Raw genomic sequence first — 13912 nt, forward strand, 5'->3', positions numbered from 1 at the left:
AATTATAAATACTAAAAGATTAATTTTCGCTATACTTTATATTATTATTGACATTTAGAAACAGTGGAATAGGAAGACACGGGTTAATTTTGTCGTTTTTATTTTCCAGGCAGTGCAAACCGTGAAACGACAATGCATAACAATCAGCAGCCCAAACCAGCCGGCAGCGACGACAAGGCGTTTTCCCAATTCCAAGTCGTGCCGAGGCATTTCAAATTCTCGAGGTGGCTGAACGTGACTCCGAAGGGCCCCATCACGCATCATAAACTAATTCATCCCCATCAGTTAATTAACATTAACAATGACCCCTCCCAGTATTTTCTTCGAAAAAGATTAAGAATAATAAAAATTCCGTGCCGATTCAAATTACGGTCCATTTCGTAATATCAAACGCAGGGGACCCTGACCTGCGTTTTCTAGAAAGACATTCCGTGGGATGGATTAAGCGAAAATAAAGATCGACAATAGAGCAGGATCAGAAAGAATTCAAAAGGAAGCTTAGATAAGGGACGGAAAGGAAGAAAATTGTAACAATCTCAGAGAGAGAGAGAGAGGGGGGCGGGGCGGGCTGGGTGATGACGATGGACAGAGAGAAGGAGAGGGAGATAGAGCTAGAGAGTGCAATGTACACTAACTGTTTGCTGTTAGGTCTGGATCCGGCTATTATCGGAGTTGGAGCCTCCAATGGCACCCCTCGAGTCGGACTCTTCCGCCATTCCAACCCTAAATTGGGTGAACAGCTCCTCTACTTCATACTCTCCTCCCTCAGAGGCCCAGTTCAATCCGCTAAAGTACTCTCCCTGTTCTGATATTTTGTCAACTCTTCATATTTCACCATTCGTGCATATACATTATATCTATATTTGTTTGCCTGTTTTGGCGGATGCTTCTAAATTTTTGTGTGATTTGCTCCTGACAGTAACTTTTTGGATCTCCAGGATTTTGACAAGGTTTGGCCAATTTTTGATTCGGCGCAATCGCGTGATTTCCGGAAGGTATTACTATTTAAGTACAATTGGTCATACTTTGGTATTTCTCGAGCACTATGTCCTGGATTTTGGTCCGTTTTCTCTTCCCCCTTTGAATTTGAAATTAGAAATGAATTTATTTAAATAGCGGTGTAGTTTTATCACTAGGTTGTGCAAGGGATCATTAGCGAGCTCGAGTCGCAGGGTGCGCTTCCTAGGAGCAATTCAAGAGTTTCTTCACTTGCTACGTGCTGTGGACCAAGGTCAATGCTTCTGCTCTCTCTCTTTCAAGCTCACCTTGGAAATACTCATTTTTTTATTTGCATTGTATATTGCTGGGAAAAAGTCTACAACATACCCGCTTGAAACATGTATATTTTTGCTGGTTCTGTTGGAGTTTTATTCGCCCGCATGTTTTGTTGATTGCAGCTGCTATAAAATGTTAACGTGTTTGTAGTTTCTAGACGATGCGCAGGACATTGCCTGTTGGTAACAAGCAAATTTAGATGATAATGTTTTTAATGCATTTTTATAGACAAGGCATTGTTTTAAATACTTTTATGATCATTGAATAGACGACATTATAGTGTCTACAAACTTAGTGGACAGTTGTTATTTCTGAAACTTAAGAAAGTTACTGAGAAGTCTTCGCAAATTGAACTAATTGATGGTAATGAATACCTTTTTCAATTACAAAATTCCATTTAAACAAATCCCTATTAGAATGCCACTGGGGAATCTCATGTTGTATATTGCACATGGAGGCTTGCAATTTATATTTCTGTTGAGTAGCTTTCAAGTTATTCAGATGTACATGGTGGTGCAGGTTTGTTGAACTTCTGTGGCAGCTTTCCTTGCATGCCTTGCGAGAGGTTCATAGACGAACATTTGCAGCTGACGTAGCTTCTAACCCTTTGCCTGCTCCATTGACTGATGTAGCATTCTCACATGCAGCTACTTTACTTCCTGTTACAAAGGTATCACTAATAATTATTAAAAAGAAATTATCCAAAGATTGAGTCTAAACCTAACTCTATGCATGCAGCCTTGTAATTAAACTTTCACATCCTTTTCCACTGTGACAATTTTCTTATAGATGTAACTGTTTTCGAATCTCATATCCTATAATGTTTCAAGAAACATGTTTTTAGTTCACTTTTACTTCTATTGCCATATTGCTCAATGTGACGGTTTGTGTAAGAAGGGAATTTTATTTTGTACTGGGATAAGGCTTGTTGTTGTTACCTGGTATACTCTTTAGTGCTCATGGTAATTATTATTATTATTATTTTTGGGTGATTTCACTCTTGGTTATCTAGTTGTGGTAACATGTATTATTTATCTTGATCGTTTCTCTTGGAAACAGTTGACTTGAACTTGAGGAACTAAATCATGTCCCTTGTTTTAAATAGGCTAGAATAGCACTTGAAAGAAGGAAGTTTCTTAAGAATGCAGAATTGGCTGTACAACGGCAGGCTATGTGGTCAAACTTAGCTCATGAAATGACTGCTGAATTTCGTGGCCTATGTGCTGAAGAGGTAAGCAGTTACTGAAGGTTATTTTTTGAAATTGGATCATATATAGTATATCTTTTCCCCTTTTCCCACCAAAATGTGTCACTCTATGTTTCTCTCAAATGTTGTAATGCACAACCTGGATGTAGGCTTATTTGCAACAAGAACTGGAGAAACTTCATGATTTGAGGAATAAAGTGAAGTTGGAAGGAGAACACTGGGATGATCTTGTATCCACTTCAAGTCAGAATTCTCATTTAGTTTCAAAGGCTACACGGCTATGGGAGTCTTTATTAGCTCGTAAAAGTAAGAATGAAGAATAAACCTCTTGCTTTTGTAGTACTCTAATTGACCATACCATCTCTATATTCATTTATAAAGTCTTCAAGAATGCGGCATTGTTGTAATTTTCTAACATGTTTTCAGGAATGGCACTTTGTTTTCTGTAATGTATGCCCTTTTGGGTCTTTATCTGGATGGGATAATTAACAATTGTGGACCTTTTGGGTGTTTGTTTGTCGCTACAGGACTGACTGATCTTTTAAAATTTTTAAATAGCATAAAAACAAATTATTTTGAACCCTAGTTGGCTGATTTTTGCTTCCTCAATTTTTCATCATATAAGAAAAAGGTACTGAATGTAGCTGTCACTAGTTGATGTACTGTTAAAAGTATCTCTTTTTTTATGATCACTTATCTCATAAACTCATAAACAGGGCCTAAGGTCTTTCCTCTATCTCACAAATTGTTTACTGTTTCTTCATATTGTGTAGCTCTGTTGGTCATGAAGGATTTGATTCTTGTATTCACTATAATTCTTATAGATATACTTATTTGGTACGAAGAGTTTCATGTCCATTCATTCAAGAAGATGACTGACTTCAGAGCTTGGTGCATTTTTTCTGTAAAAAAACCTTGGCAAATATCCTGAGGCATTTGTTATTGGACTCTAATAAAAATATGACATGTGTGGCCTAATCGTTCTTAATAGCAAGCACCTAACAGCAGTTAAGTTTTGTTAGTTTTGTTCTGATGTGGACTGGATGTTATATATAGTTCATGTTTCCCTTTTAATTTCTAATTCACTAATTATACTTCTCCACCTAGTTTGTGGTATTTCTTCTATTATGACATTCCACACTATAAAAATCTTTGTTCCTCCCTCTAAATATTTTCTCTCTTCTTTTTAAAAAAGCTAAAGGAAAAAAAAAGAGATAAGGTAATGATGATCTTGATTTTATTCATCATTATACAGGTCAACATGAAGTTCTCGCATCAGGGCCTATTGAAGACTTGATAGCTCACCGGGAACACAGGTAATGTAGTGATGCAGTATTGTTGGTTCAATATATAGAGATCATATTTGCTTGAACTCACTTTCTGAGGAATAAATATCAGGTACCGGATCTCTGGGACATCTTTGCTTGCCGCAATGGATCAGAGTTCTCAGGCACCTTATTCAGACATATTATCTGGTCAGCCTGCGGATTTGCCAGCTGTGCGTACGGATGAAAATGAGGAGAATGAAGGATTTCGTCTTAGCAATGAGATGCTTACAAGAGTTGACGATAGAACTGGAAGAGTCCACCAAACTGTTGATGTAGCAGAGGTTATACGGCGATGGACACATGCTTTGCAGCGTATTCATAAGCAGTCACTTCATTTGGTATGCTTTTCAAGCTTTTCTGTTCCTGTTCTTCTTGTGCCTTCTCTTTTGATCCTTACCCTTGCTTCCTTTTTCTTTGCGGAGTGAGGGGATGCTTCATTTGGCCTAACTTTAAGATACTTCATGATATTCTTTCTAACTTAGAAATATGGATTTTGGTAAATTAGTTGTTACATGCTTTGAGTTGTCACTTAAAATGATTGAGACATTAGGATCTCCTGTGTTGTTTTTTTTTTTTTGAGATTCATTAGCATTTAACAATAAGATGGAATATATCACATTATAACACCAAAATAACAAAAAAAAAAAAAACTTATGAAAGCTATATGTACAGAATATATTCACATAGAAAAGTTTATCTTTAAGTAGTATTTCTTATTAGTTTTAACTTTTAATTCTAACTCTTAGAACCAGGATTACCCAACTTATAAAGCCCCGTACTTCGTGATTGTGTTTATGAATGTAATTGTTTTCATTTTCTCATCTCTTTTGTCGCGGTTCTTTTCTTCTCTATCTTGACTCAAGAAAAACATTGCCAAACTTAATATATACTCCCTCCGTTAAAAAATATATGACATTTTTAATCGAATTTTAATTTTTAATAAAGTAGTTACTGTCTTTAAACTTACATCATATTTCTATATTTATTCCTATTTTATAGGTGTTTTACTTCAACATAAATATAAAGTAATTTATTTATTATTATGGGCATTTTTGGGAAAAAATACAATGATTACACCTTGAAACACTAGAAAATCCTTACATTTTTTAACATTAAACCCTTCAATAAGTGCCTTACATTTTTTAACAGGGGGAGTATTATTTTATTTTTTTTTTCAATTGAATCTATATAACCTGATTTATATCTTACTTAATCTTTCAAATTATGCTATTATCTGTAGGCAAAAGCAAATGATGGAGAGGGTCCAGATATATTGCGTAGTGCACAAGAAGGCGGGTCAAGTGGACATGCTGAATCTTTAGCAGCAACTCTTGCAGAGCATCAGCAACATTTGGCTAGCTTTCAGGTTAAGCATTAAAGCAATGTTTAACCACCACAAGATTTTTCCAAGGCTGAAGCACTTCCACAGGCAGCTTCAGTATCATTTGTTTTCTGCATTTTGATGGGGCCCTTTTACCATAATGACCGCTATCATGTAGAGTAGTTGTGTTATTGAGGAGTTACTTGCCTATCATTGTCTTCTTGTTCTGTTCTTAAGCATAAATATATTCAAATGTCAACTCATCTTCTCTCTTTCTTCAGGGAGGAGGGTAGAGTATTTTTGTAGAGTTGGCTTGTGAATGTCATGCCTATACCCCACAAGATTCATCTTTGTTGGATTTCTGACCTCCAAGCACTTTTTACGTGCAGGTCCTTATTAACCAACTGAAGGAAGTTGCTCCGTCAATACAGAAGTCCATATCAGAATGTACAGAAAAGGTGAACAGCATAGCCTCCAATCTTCCTCCGTCAAACAGACATCATGGGCAATCAACATCCCCTGTTCAAACGCAGAGTAGTGTGAGGATGGTAACTATTTATAATTCATTTCCTTCAATCTTTACTGATTTCTCTTGGATTTGGTTAAAATTATGCAGCAATTTCTGTTATTTTTGTGCACCATACGAAACTTAGGTCCTAAGAGTTAAAACAGAATATCACATATGTAAACGTTGTTATTTTAGTATAAATTTGTACTTTTATTTTATTTTAAAGATAAGAGGGAGGTCTGTATTAGCCTTGCCATGCATATGGGAGGTTGGTGTCTTTTATCCTGTTGTTTTAGTACTATTACTTCACAATCAGAGATCTGATTTTTTTTTTTTTTCATCATTTAGGATGGCAGCACTGATGATGTTGGTGAGGTGACGTCAAGAATATCTAATATTCAGCTTGATAAGATGTCAGCCAGTCCTCCCACTTTAAAGCTCCCTCAATTGTTTAGCTTGACTCCAACTTCTGGAAAAGGTGGAAATGTGCAAAGGAGGCATAGTACAGCTCCTCGGACCAGCCAAACTGAGAATCTTTCTGAAGGGAAATCTTTGAATCCTCATTCAAGTAATCAAGAAGAGACTTTACCAGAAGGTTTGCTGCATCTACTCTGCTGCTTGACTGGTGCATTGTTATTGAAACTTATAGGGTTCCAGAGAAAATTTTATCCGTGTCTTGGACAAACTGGCTGATGGCAGTATTTATGGGTTTTGATTTTCATTGTACGTTTTGCAGACAGTGCTAGTTTCTGCATCCATAATTTGAAGAGGTCAGTAAGAGAAGCAGCATTGTCGTTGCAGTCCTGCAATTCAGAAACATCACAAGACAGTCATTCTGATGGAAGTTCTGAGCACTTCTTTGCCCCTCTTTCAGAAACGGGGCTTTCTCATTTAGATGCTGAGAAAAAGGCTGCTTCAAGAAAGGCTACTTCATTGAGGAGTAAAAGATTATTTTTACCTCAAATGGATGATTCCTTGCTTGAGAGTCATACATCTGATGGTCAGGAGGAGTGCACGTTGGATGATTTTCCAGATATGTTGAATGAATTGGAACGACTTTCTGATTATGACCATGTGAATGGGTTTCTTTCATTTACTGGCTCAAATGCAACTTCTGATGCACAGCAGTCTGTGTATGACTTTGAGGATGCTCAAGATCAAGTATTCTCACCGCCTCTTCTAATGGATTCATCGCTTCTGGCAGATTCATTCGAGGACTTGCTGGGTATGTTGAGTTTACAACAAACTGTTCTGATTGTGGCAACCTATTATCTTAGTTTTTTTGCTCATCTTTTGTCATTGTGATATATGGTTAACTAGTCTGAGATATAATGTGAGGCCAAGTAGGGTGGGGTGAGGATTCGTTTATCCAACTTCAGAGGAACCTCTTTCTTTGGGTATTGAACTAGGGCTTTTGTAAAAGGTTTGTAGGAATTAAGATGCAGACTTTTTGACCCAATTCTTTAGGACTGGGAATGCAATTTGAAGTTTTTCCTTTTCTCATTGCTGTCTCTCACTCTTCTTTATACACCAACAAAAGTTGTTTCATACTCTGGATCAAGCATGTTTGACTGAGACATTTTTTATGCATGATTCCTAGAAACTCGTTAGCTCAGCTACTTTTAAGCCTCTTTTTTTTTTTGGGGGGGGGGGTTTATTCTTTTTCATGTCAGCAAGTTAATGAGGGAATCCTGTTTGCTGCAGCTCCACTATCTGAGACTGAAACAGCCTTGATGGAGCACTGAAATGATAATTTGGCTAACCCCTGAACATGATTGGGAAACGACATGATTGCTGTGGTGGGTTGCTCTTCATACTTTTTGTTGGGACATCACCTCCTTCAACTTTAATGACACGATGCGTGTGTAATTTCTTTTCTTGGTTTGGTATGTATTTACCATTCTCTATGCTCATCGGTTGTCCTTCTGCTTGGAGGGAACTCTGGCACCTGTGTTTTGATAGCTAAATTTGGATCGCATGTTGAAAATAAGAGTCCGACCTGGGTTTTGGAAGGTGAAGTTGGCTTTGACCAAGTAATTGTTGTTTGGACTTGAATTGTCCTCCTTGGTTTCCTCCGCTAAAAACTGTGACAACCAAAGAGGAGCGGTGGAATACATGGTGACATGAATTCATAGCTTGGTTGTGTTTTTGCTTCAAATTAGCTAACCGTGATTAATTCTTGGACTCTGACCAATGTATCTTACACTTGTGTATGAGTTAGGCATTGTCTCTTGGTGACATATCAAGAATTAAAAAATTGCATCTTATCTTATATAGTGTCTGGTAAGAGGACAATGCTCCCTCGTGTTCTTAATTACAGCTAATATAACTTTGAATGATGCTAGGATTTTGGCTGCTGGACAATTTAGTTGTTATACTGATGTGTATACTGAACAGATTAGTACGGTTCTTTCATCTAATTTTACTCCATCAACTAAAAAACTTGGTTTAAAATAGATAAACTTAATATGACTCCAACTATACCCGGAATTTTGTTCTTGTAACATGGAAGGCAATGGGACTGATATTTTGTTGTGATGCTTTGTTTTATACTGACGCTGAAGTTAGATCCTGGCGTGCTCTTGTTGTTGGAACATAGTCATGCTGTTTTAAGGAATCCAGGTATATGGTCATTTTATCCTGTTACTAGTCACTACTCATGATGTGAGGACAAAGTTATCATGTAAGCCTCTTGACGAAGGTTACGACTATCTCAAGCAAACAGAGAACAAATCTCGCCCCATGTTTCCGGGTTTTGCATCATAGTCACATGCCTCATTTGCATCAAATATCAATCATCGTCGACCATCTTTCGTTGTGGCCATTTCATCTAAGAAATTTTCGGGCTTAAGAAAAATGTCAAAACCTCCTTGATTAAAAGGGGGCAAAACAGAAAAAAAATCTCAAAGCATTGCCTTAGGATGATTTACTGTTATACTTTGCTGGAAAGCATTGCACTGCAATTATGGGAAGTTAGAATTCATGTCTCTAATGATATATCTTACGAGGGTTGATATCTTATCATGTCGAAAGCGAGGGTATGTATACTCCGAGGCCCACCCTCCATGTCCATGATATTGATGTTGAGTTTGAAGCACTCAAAAATTGTCACACAATCACATCGATGACCCAGCGAGCGAGTGGCCCACTGATGGCTGTTACCCAAAGCGAGTGGCATCTTCTTTAATTTATCGGAAAGGAAGACTGTGCTTAAAGAGAGCTCCTCTCTTTCCAATATTCATCTTCGAACGGCGACGCATCATTCTCTCTGGTTGGACGAACCCTAGTGTCACACTCTCACTCACCTACATGGCGCGTGTCACACACATCCCAGACTCTTTCCCTGACCTTTCGGGTTTCAAGTTTCATGATATGCTTCTACTCATTGTACTATATTGATGTTGGTTTTTAAGGGTGTTTTTGTTGCTGGGTTTGACTGTTTGAGAAATAAAACTACATACACATGAAGTTAAGCAACGGAAATTATATTATAATATATATATATATATATATATATATATATTTAGAAGAGTTTTGAGGCTTGAATTATACTGAGGAGGAAAGTTAAAAGGGAAAGTGGGAAGGAAGATGAAAAAAGGCGATACCGGCGGCAACAACGTAATTTGGCTAACAAAACTGTAATCGCAACTACTACCACTTCACCTAGAGATTGCTGTTCCTTATCCTTTTTATTTCTATTTCCACCAGAAGGCAATCGCTCTCAGATTGAGTGGCTGAAATCTAATCATTCTTGTTAGTATGGCTTAACCTTCTTCATTCTTAAAATTCCTCTGCTTTTCCCGCTTCGCTTTCTACTTTTTCATATTCCGCACCCGTCTTATTTTTTGAAAAATGGATAATCAACGTTGTTCTATCTTTACTTTTATTCATTTTTCAAAGCTTTGTAGGGTACAGTTTCAGCGGCTGCTATTTGGGTTTTGTAGATCAGAACCAGATCTTGTGACTGCCATCCAGCTGTATTTGCTTCTAACTCTTCAAAAAGAAGGAAGATGGAAATATGAGGTAACTGTTCTTCGTTTTCCTCTGCTTACTCTTTATTTTTGGTTCTTTTTGGTTTCCTCTACTTACTGTAGATGTATAGAGACATCAAGGTCATTTGAATTTGCTCGTTTTAAACAGGAAAAATCTTTCAAAGGACTTTTATCTTAGTTTTGGGCATGTGGTGTAATTCTGAGCTTGGCATGTCTTTGGATTCCAGATTTGTCACCAGACGAAGCTGCTTGGACGACTCTGTTCATGGCTTCTCCCATTTGAAATCTCATGTTTTGATGAATAAAGAAAACATCATTGTCTCGTGATGATGGAGATAGAAAGCTTCTGGACGTTATGTTTCATTAACTTCCTGGCTCTTCCTCCAACTTAGCTAATGCATTGTTGTATCCTGGCGCATCTGCATCTTGGGACTTGGGTTTGATGCTTTTCTGAATCCTGGAACGAGTTTCATTTAGTAGTTTCTTCTGAAGTGCATGACATTAATCTTTTGTGGAGCCAACTGGAAGTTATGATCAAACAGATATTAAATAGGCTGCCACGTAAGCCCTCCAAATCAGTGGAAAATCGAGGAGGGGGAACGTTGACAGCCTCTTCAACTGCTTCTACCAATGCAAGAAGCAGTGATTTAGCGAATTACCATTCTGGGAATTCAACTGCGTCATATATTTCAGGCCTTAATTCTTTTTCAAGTCTTGGACTAAATCATGGTGACAAGTTCTTTGTAGCTGTGAATTCAAAGCTTAACGGGAGTTTGTCTGCTTCTTCTTATGAAGCCTTGCCAAGTTTCAGAGATGTTCCAAACTCAGAGAAGCAGAACTTGTTTATCAGAAAGCTGCAAATGTGTTGTGTTGTTTTTGACACTGACCCAATGAAGAACCTCAAAGAAAAAGACGTTAAGCGACAGACATTAGTAGAGCTTGTGGATTACATTTCCGCGTCTAATGGCAAATTTACTGAAAACATGATGCAAGAAATTGTAAAAATGGTGTCCACAAACTTGTTCCGCAAACTCACTTCTCCCCCTTGTCAAAACAAAGTTCTAGAAGCCTTTGATTTGGAAGAGGAAGAGCCTTCAATGGACCCTGCATGGCCTCAATTGCAAATCGTGTATGAATTCCTTCTAAGGTTTGTTGCATCACCTGAGACTGACGCAAAGTTAGCAAAAAGGTACATTGATCATTCATTTGTCCTTAGACTGTTGGATCTTTTTGATTCAGAAGACTCCAGAGAGCGGGACTACTTGAAGACAGTTCTTCATCGCATATATGGGAAATTTATGGTGCACCGCCCATTTATCAGGAAAGCAATCAACAATATATTTTATCGGTTTATTTTTGAAACTGAGAAGCATAATGGGATTGCAGAACTGTTGGAGATTTTGGGAAGTATAATCAATGGCTTTGCTTTGCCACTGAAAGAAGAGCACAAGCTCTTTCTTGTGCGAGTGCTTATTCCTCTTCATAAACCAAAATGCATGCCTCTGTACCATCAGCAGTTATCTTACTGCATTACACAATTTGTGGAAAAAGACTGCAAGCTTGCTGATACTGTTATACGGGGTTTGCTAAAATATTGGCCCATTACAAATAGTTCTAAGGAGGTTATGTTTTTAGGTGAACTGGAGGAAGTCTTGGAAGCCACTCAACCTGCGGAGTTTCAGAGATGCATGGTTCCCTTGTTCCACCAATTAAGACGTTGTTTGAGCAGTTCGCATTTCCAGGTTTGTTAATCTTACTTCCTAGCTTCATCGGCTTTCTCTTCCTCTTTTGCTTCCCCTGTGATAAATTCTCGTTAAAGAAAAATGTTTGCTTTTTAAGCTTGATTTTTCACCTACGGTGGAAGGAATTTGCTGTAGACCATTTTTCATATCAAAGAATACTTTCATTTTGTTTAAAATATTTAATCATAGTGCATTTGCCTCCAAAGATAAAACTACTGTCCCACAAAAAATTATTTGAGATTTGGACTAGTGCTACCAATACTAGAACCAGTGTTATCTTCTCATTTTTTCTTAAATTCCTGTTTCTTAAATTCTTGTGTATTCAAATTTTGCTGTTTATATTTCTGAGAAACTTACTTTCAAAAGCTTATGTGGGATATTGTCAAGCTGGACATTCTGTGCTGATTTCAATGTTTTGTGGTCTTCTCATAGTTATCATTTTGCTAATTGATATTTAGAAATGAGTGGACAAATTTATGGTGTTGATTGTTGCTTTGACTAGTTAGTAGCTTTCGGATACCATATACCACCGTACCATTCATATGGTCATTTAGATCATCTGTTACGGAAGTGATTATACACATCATCAATTGTCTGGGTGTCATCTGGGACTCACCTATATGGGAACTTTATCGGCTGTCAATTGTTGAAGATTTTCGACCTGAGTTTTCATTGTCTGACACTTGATTTTTTTTTTTTTTTGGGTCTGTTGTAATATGACAAGCAGGACAGCGTGGAATTTTCTAATAACTGCAACCAAATTTGTTTCTTAAGATATACTGCCCATAATTGAAGGTTTCATGCTTATGAATAAATTATTTATCATATCAAGTAAATGGAATTTGTTCAAGAAGGAGGAGGAAGTTCAGAGTATGGGACCGATAACCTTGTACAGTTGCCAGCGACCTCTTCTATTTATCAGAATATATATAATCTGATTCGTGTCCTTTTTTGTTCTTGTTCTTTTGGGCAGTGGAAAACATATATGTCAGTTCTTATTCGTTGTTCCATTTTGTATTTGTAATGTCAACCATATTGTACCAGTGCTTTCTATGAAATTTTGTCAAATTCGTGACGAAAGCAATAATCGTAAAGATAGCCTTTGGCCATCTCTCTCATGTTCTGTCTCTAATCTGATTGCTTGTTCATTTTCAGGTAGCTGAGAGGGCTTTGTTCTTGTGGAATAATGATCATATTGAGAACTTAATCAAGCAGAATCGCAAGATCATACTTCCCTTACTGTTGCCTGCTCTGGAGAAAAATGCACAAAACCACTGGAACAAGGCTGTCCAGAGCTTAACAATAAATGTCCGCAAGATCTTCTTTGACGTGGATCCAGAGCTCTATGAGGAGTGCCTGCTCAAGTTTGAGGAAGATGAAGCACAAGAGAAAGATATTAAGTTAAAGCAAGAGGCTAAATGGAAAAGGTTGGAAGAGATAGCAGCCATGAAAGCTGCTAGCAATGAGCCAGTTCTAGTTTCGCCAAGAAATGCCTCGCGTGCACCATCTGGCTAGGCAAATAGAGCTTTCTTTCAGTCCAGCTGTTCCTTGATTTTTGATCTTGCAGAGCATGAGAATCTAAGGAATGACATTTAAAGCAGCTCATGGTTGGTTTTCTTGGTCATATACATTTAAGTTGCAAGGTCAAGGATGGGGCTTAGCAAAATGGCTCCATTTTATTTGTAAAATAGCTCCCTTCGGATCCATTCTCTCACCTCAGATAACAAGCATTTGGTGTGTATATATGGCATTGGGTGGACAAAATTGGGTGGTTTAGCCCCGGGTCTACCAGGGAATTTGCTTTGTAAAGCCTTTTCAGCTTGATGCTTTTCAGAATCGCAAAATGGCCTATAAAATCGTATCTGTATAGAACTAGCCATTGTTTTAGTGTCAGGTATGGGTTGTTTCGCCGTTTTCTTGTGGGGTGACATTTTATATATAGTACCATCTTAAGCAGCATTTTCCTCACAGATGACGGTCTGAGCTTTCAGTGTCATCCTTTGAGCATGAGGATGCTGATGGGGGGAATCAATTCATAGCATTTTAGAAAAAGGAATGCTACGGGCGTCCTGCGACTCCCTGGTTGAGATATTGAAGATAAATAGTAAACTTCATTTAACTAGTTTTGTTCCCAACAAAAGGTTAAAACTGGATCATTATTTCCAGCTAATGAAAGTGTTTATTGTTCGCATTGCTTTAATATTGGATAAATTAGAAAATTAATATTAAACGGTTAAACATTAACTCTTTTTTTTTTTTAATACTTGTGAATTAGATAATCATGTCTCATAAGGGGCGAGTATATTAAAGAAGATCGAATAGTTGGCACTTGGTAGTAATTGTATTTAAATGTTTTATAAGATACCGTATTCTATAGAAAGGTGCCTTGTGATCGAAAAAGACCACCGTCTCGTAAAGGCATAGAAGGTCCCTTAAATTTTGTTTGCCTCTTCCATCTTTGACTTTCCCTCACCAGCTCATTATCCGAGTTTACCAACTGCCACGTGTGTGCCAATTAGCAGGTCATTGATAGACCAAA

The 13912-nt window shown here is 37.6% G+C and overlaps 2 protein-coding genes across 2 annotated transcripts; both read left to right on the forward strand.

Annotated features, from left to right (window-relative positions):
- Nucleotides 1-359: 359 nt before the first annotated feature.
- On the forward strand, nucleotides 360-7911 carry LOC129317202 (AUGMIN subunit 6-like). The gene is made up of 13 exons (XM_054961570.1): nucleotides 360-791; nucleotides 939-995; nucleotides 1137-1231; nucleotides 1795-1945; nucleotides 2381-2506; nucleotides 2632-2788; nucleotides 3738-3798; nucleotides 3881-4148; nucleotides 5051-5176; nucleotides 5521-5679; nucleotides 5988-6234; nucleotides 6376-6864; nucleotides 7344-7911. The coding sequence occupies exons 1-13, from the start codon at nucleotides 576-578 to the stop codon at nucleotides 7382-7384; spliced, it is 2193 nt and encodes a 730-aa protein (XP_054817545.1). The 5' UTR covers nucleotides 360-575; the 3' UTR covers nucleotides 7385-7911.
- A 217-nt stretch (nucleotides 7912-8128) lies between these two features.
- LOC129317237 (serine/threonine protein phosphatase 2A 57 kDa regulatory subunit B' theta isoform-like) lies at nucleotides 8129-13341 on the forward strand. The gene is made up of 4 exons (XM_054961606.1): nucleotides 8129-9392; nucleotides 9548-9662; nucleotides 9859-11373; nucleotides 12529-13341. The coding sequence occupies exons 3-4, from the start codon at nucleotides 10162-10164 to the stop codon at nucleotides 12886-12888; spliced, it is 1572 nt and encodes a 523-aa protein (XP_054817581.1). The 5' UTR covers nucleotides 8129-9392; nucleotides 9548-9662; nucleotides 9859-10161; the 3' UTR covers nucleotides 12889-13341.
- The last annotated feature ends 571 nt before the right edge of the window (nucleotides 13342-13912 follow it).

The sequence above is a fragment of the Prosopis cineraria genome, unplaced genomic scaffold, assembly GCF_029017545.1.
Source record: "Prosopis cineraria cultivar Desert tree isolate PC_DT_omini unplaced genomic scaffold, ASM2901754v1 PC1, whole genome shotgun sequence".
NCBI classification, from domain to species: domain Eukaryota; kingdom Viridiplantae; phylum Streptophyta; class Magnoliopsida; order Fabales; family Fabaceae; genus Prosopis; species Prosopis cineraria.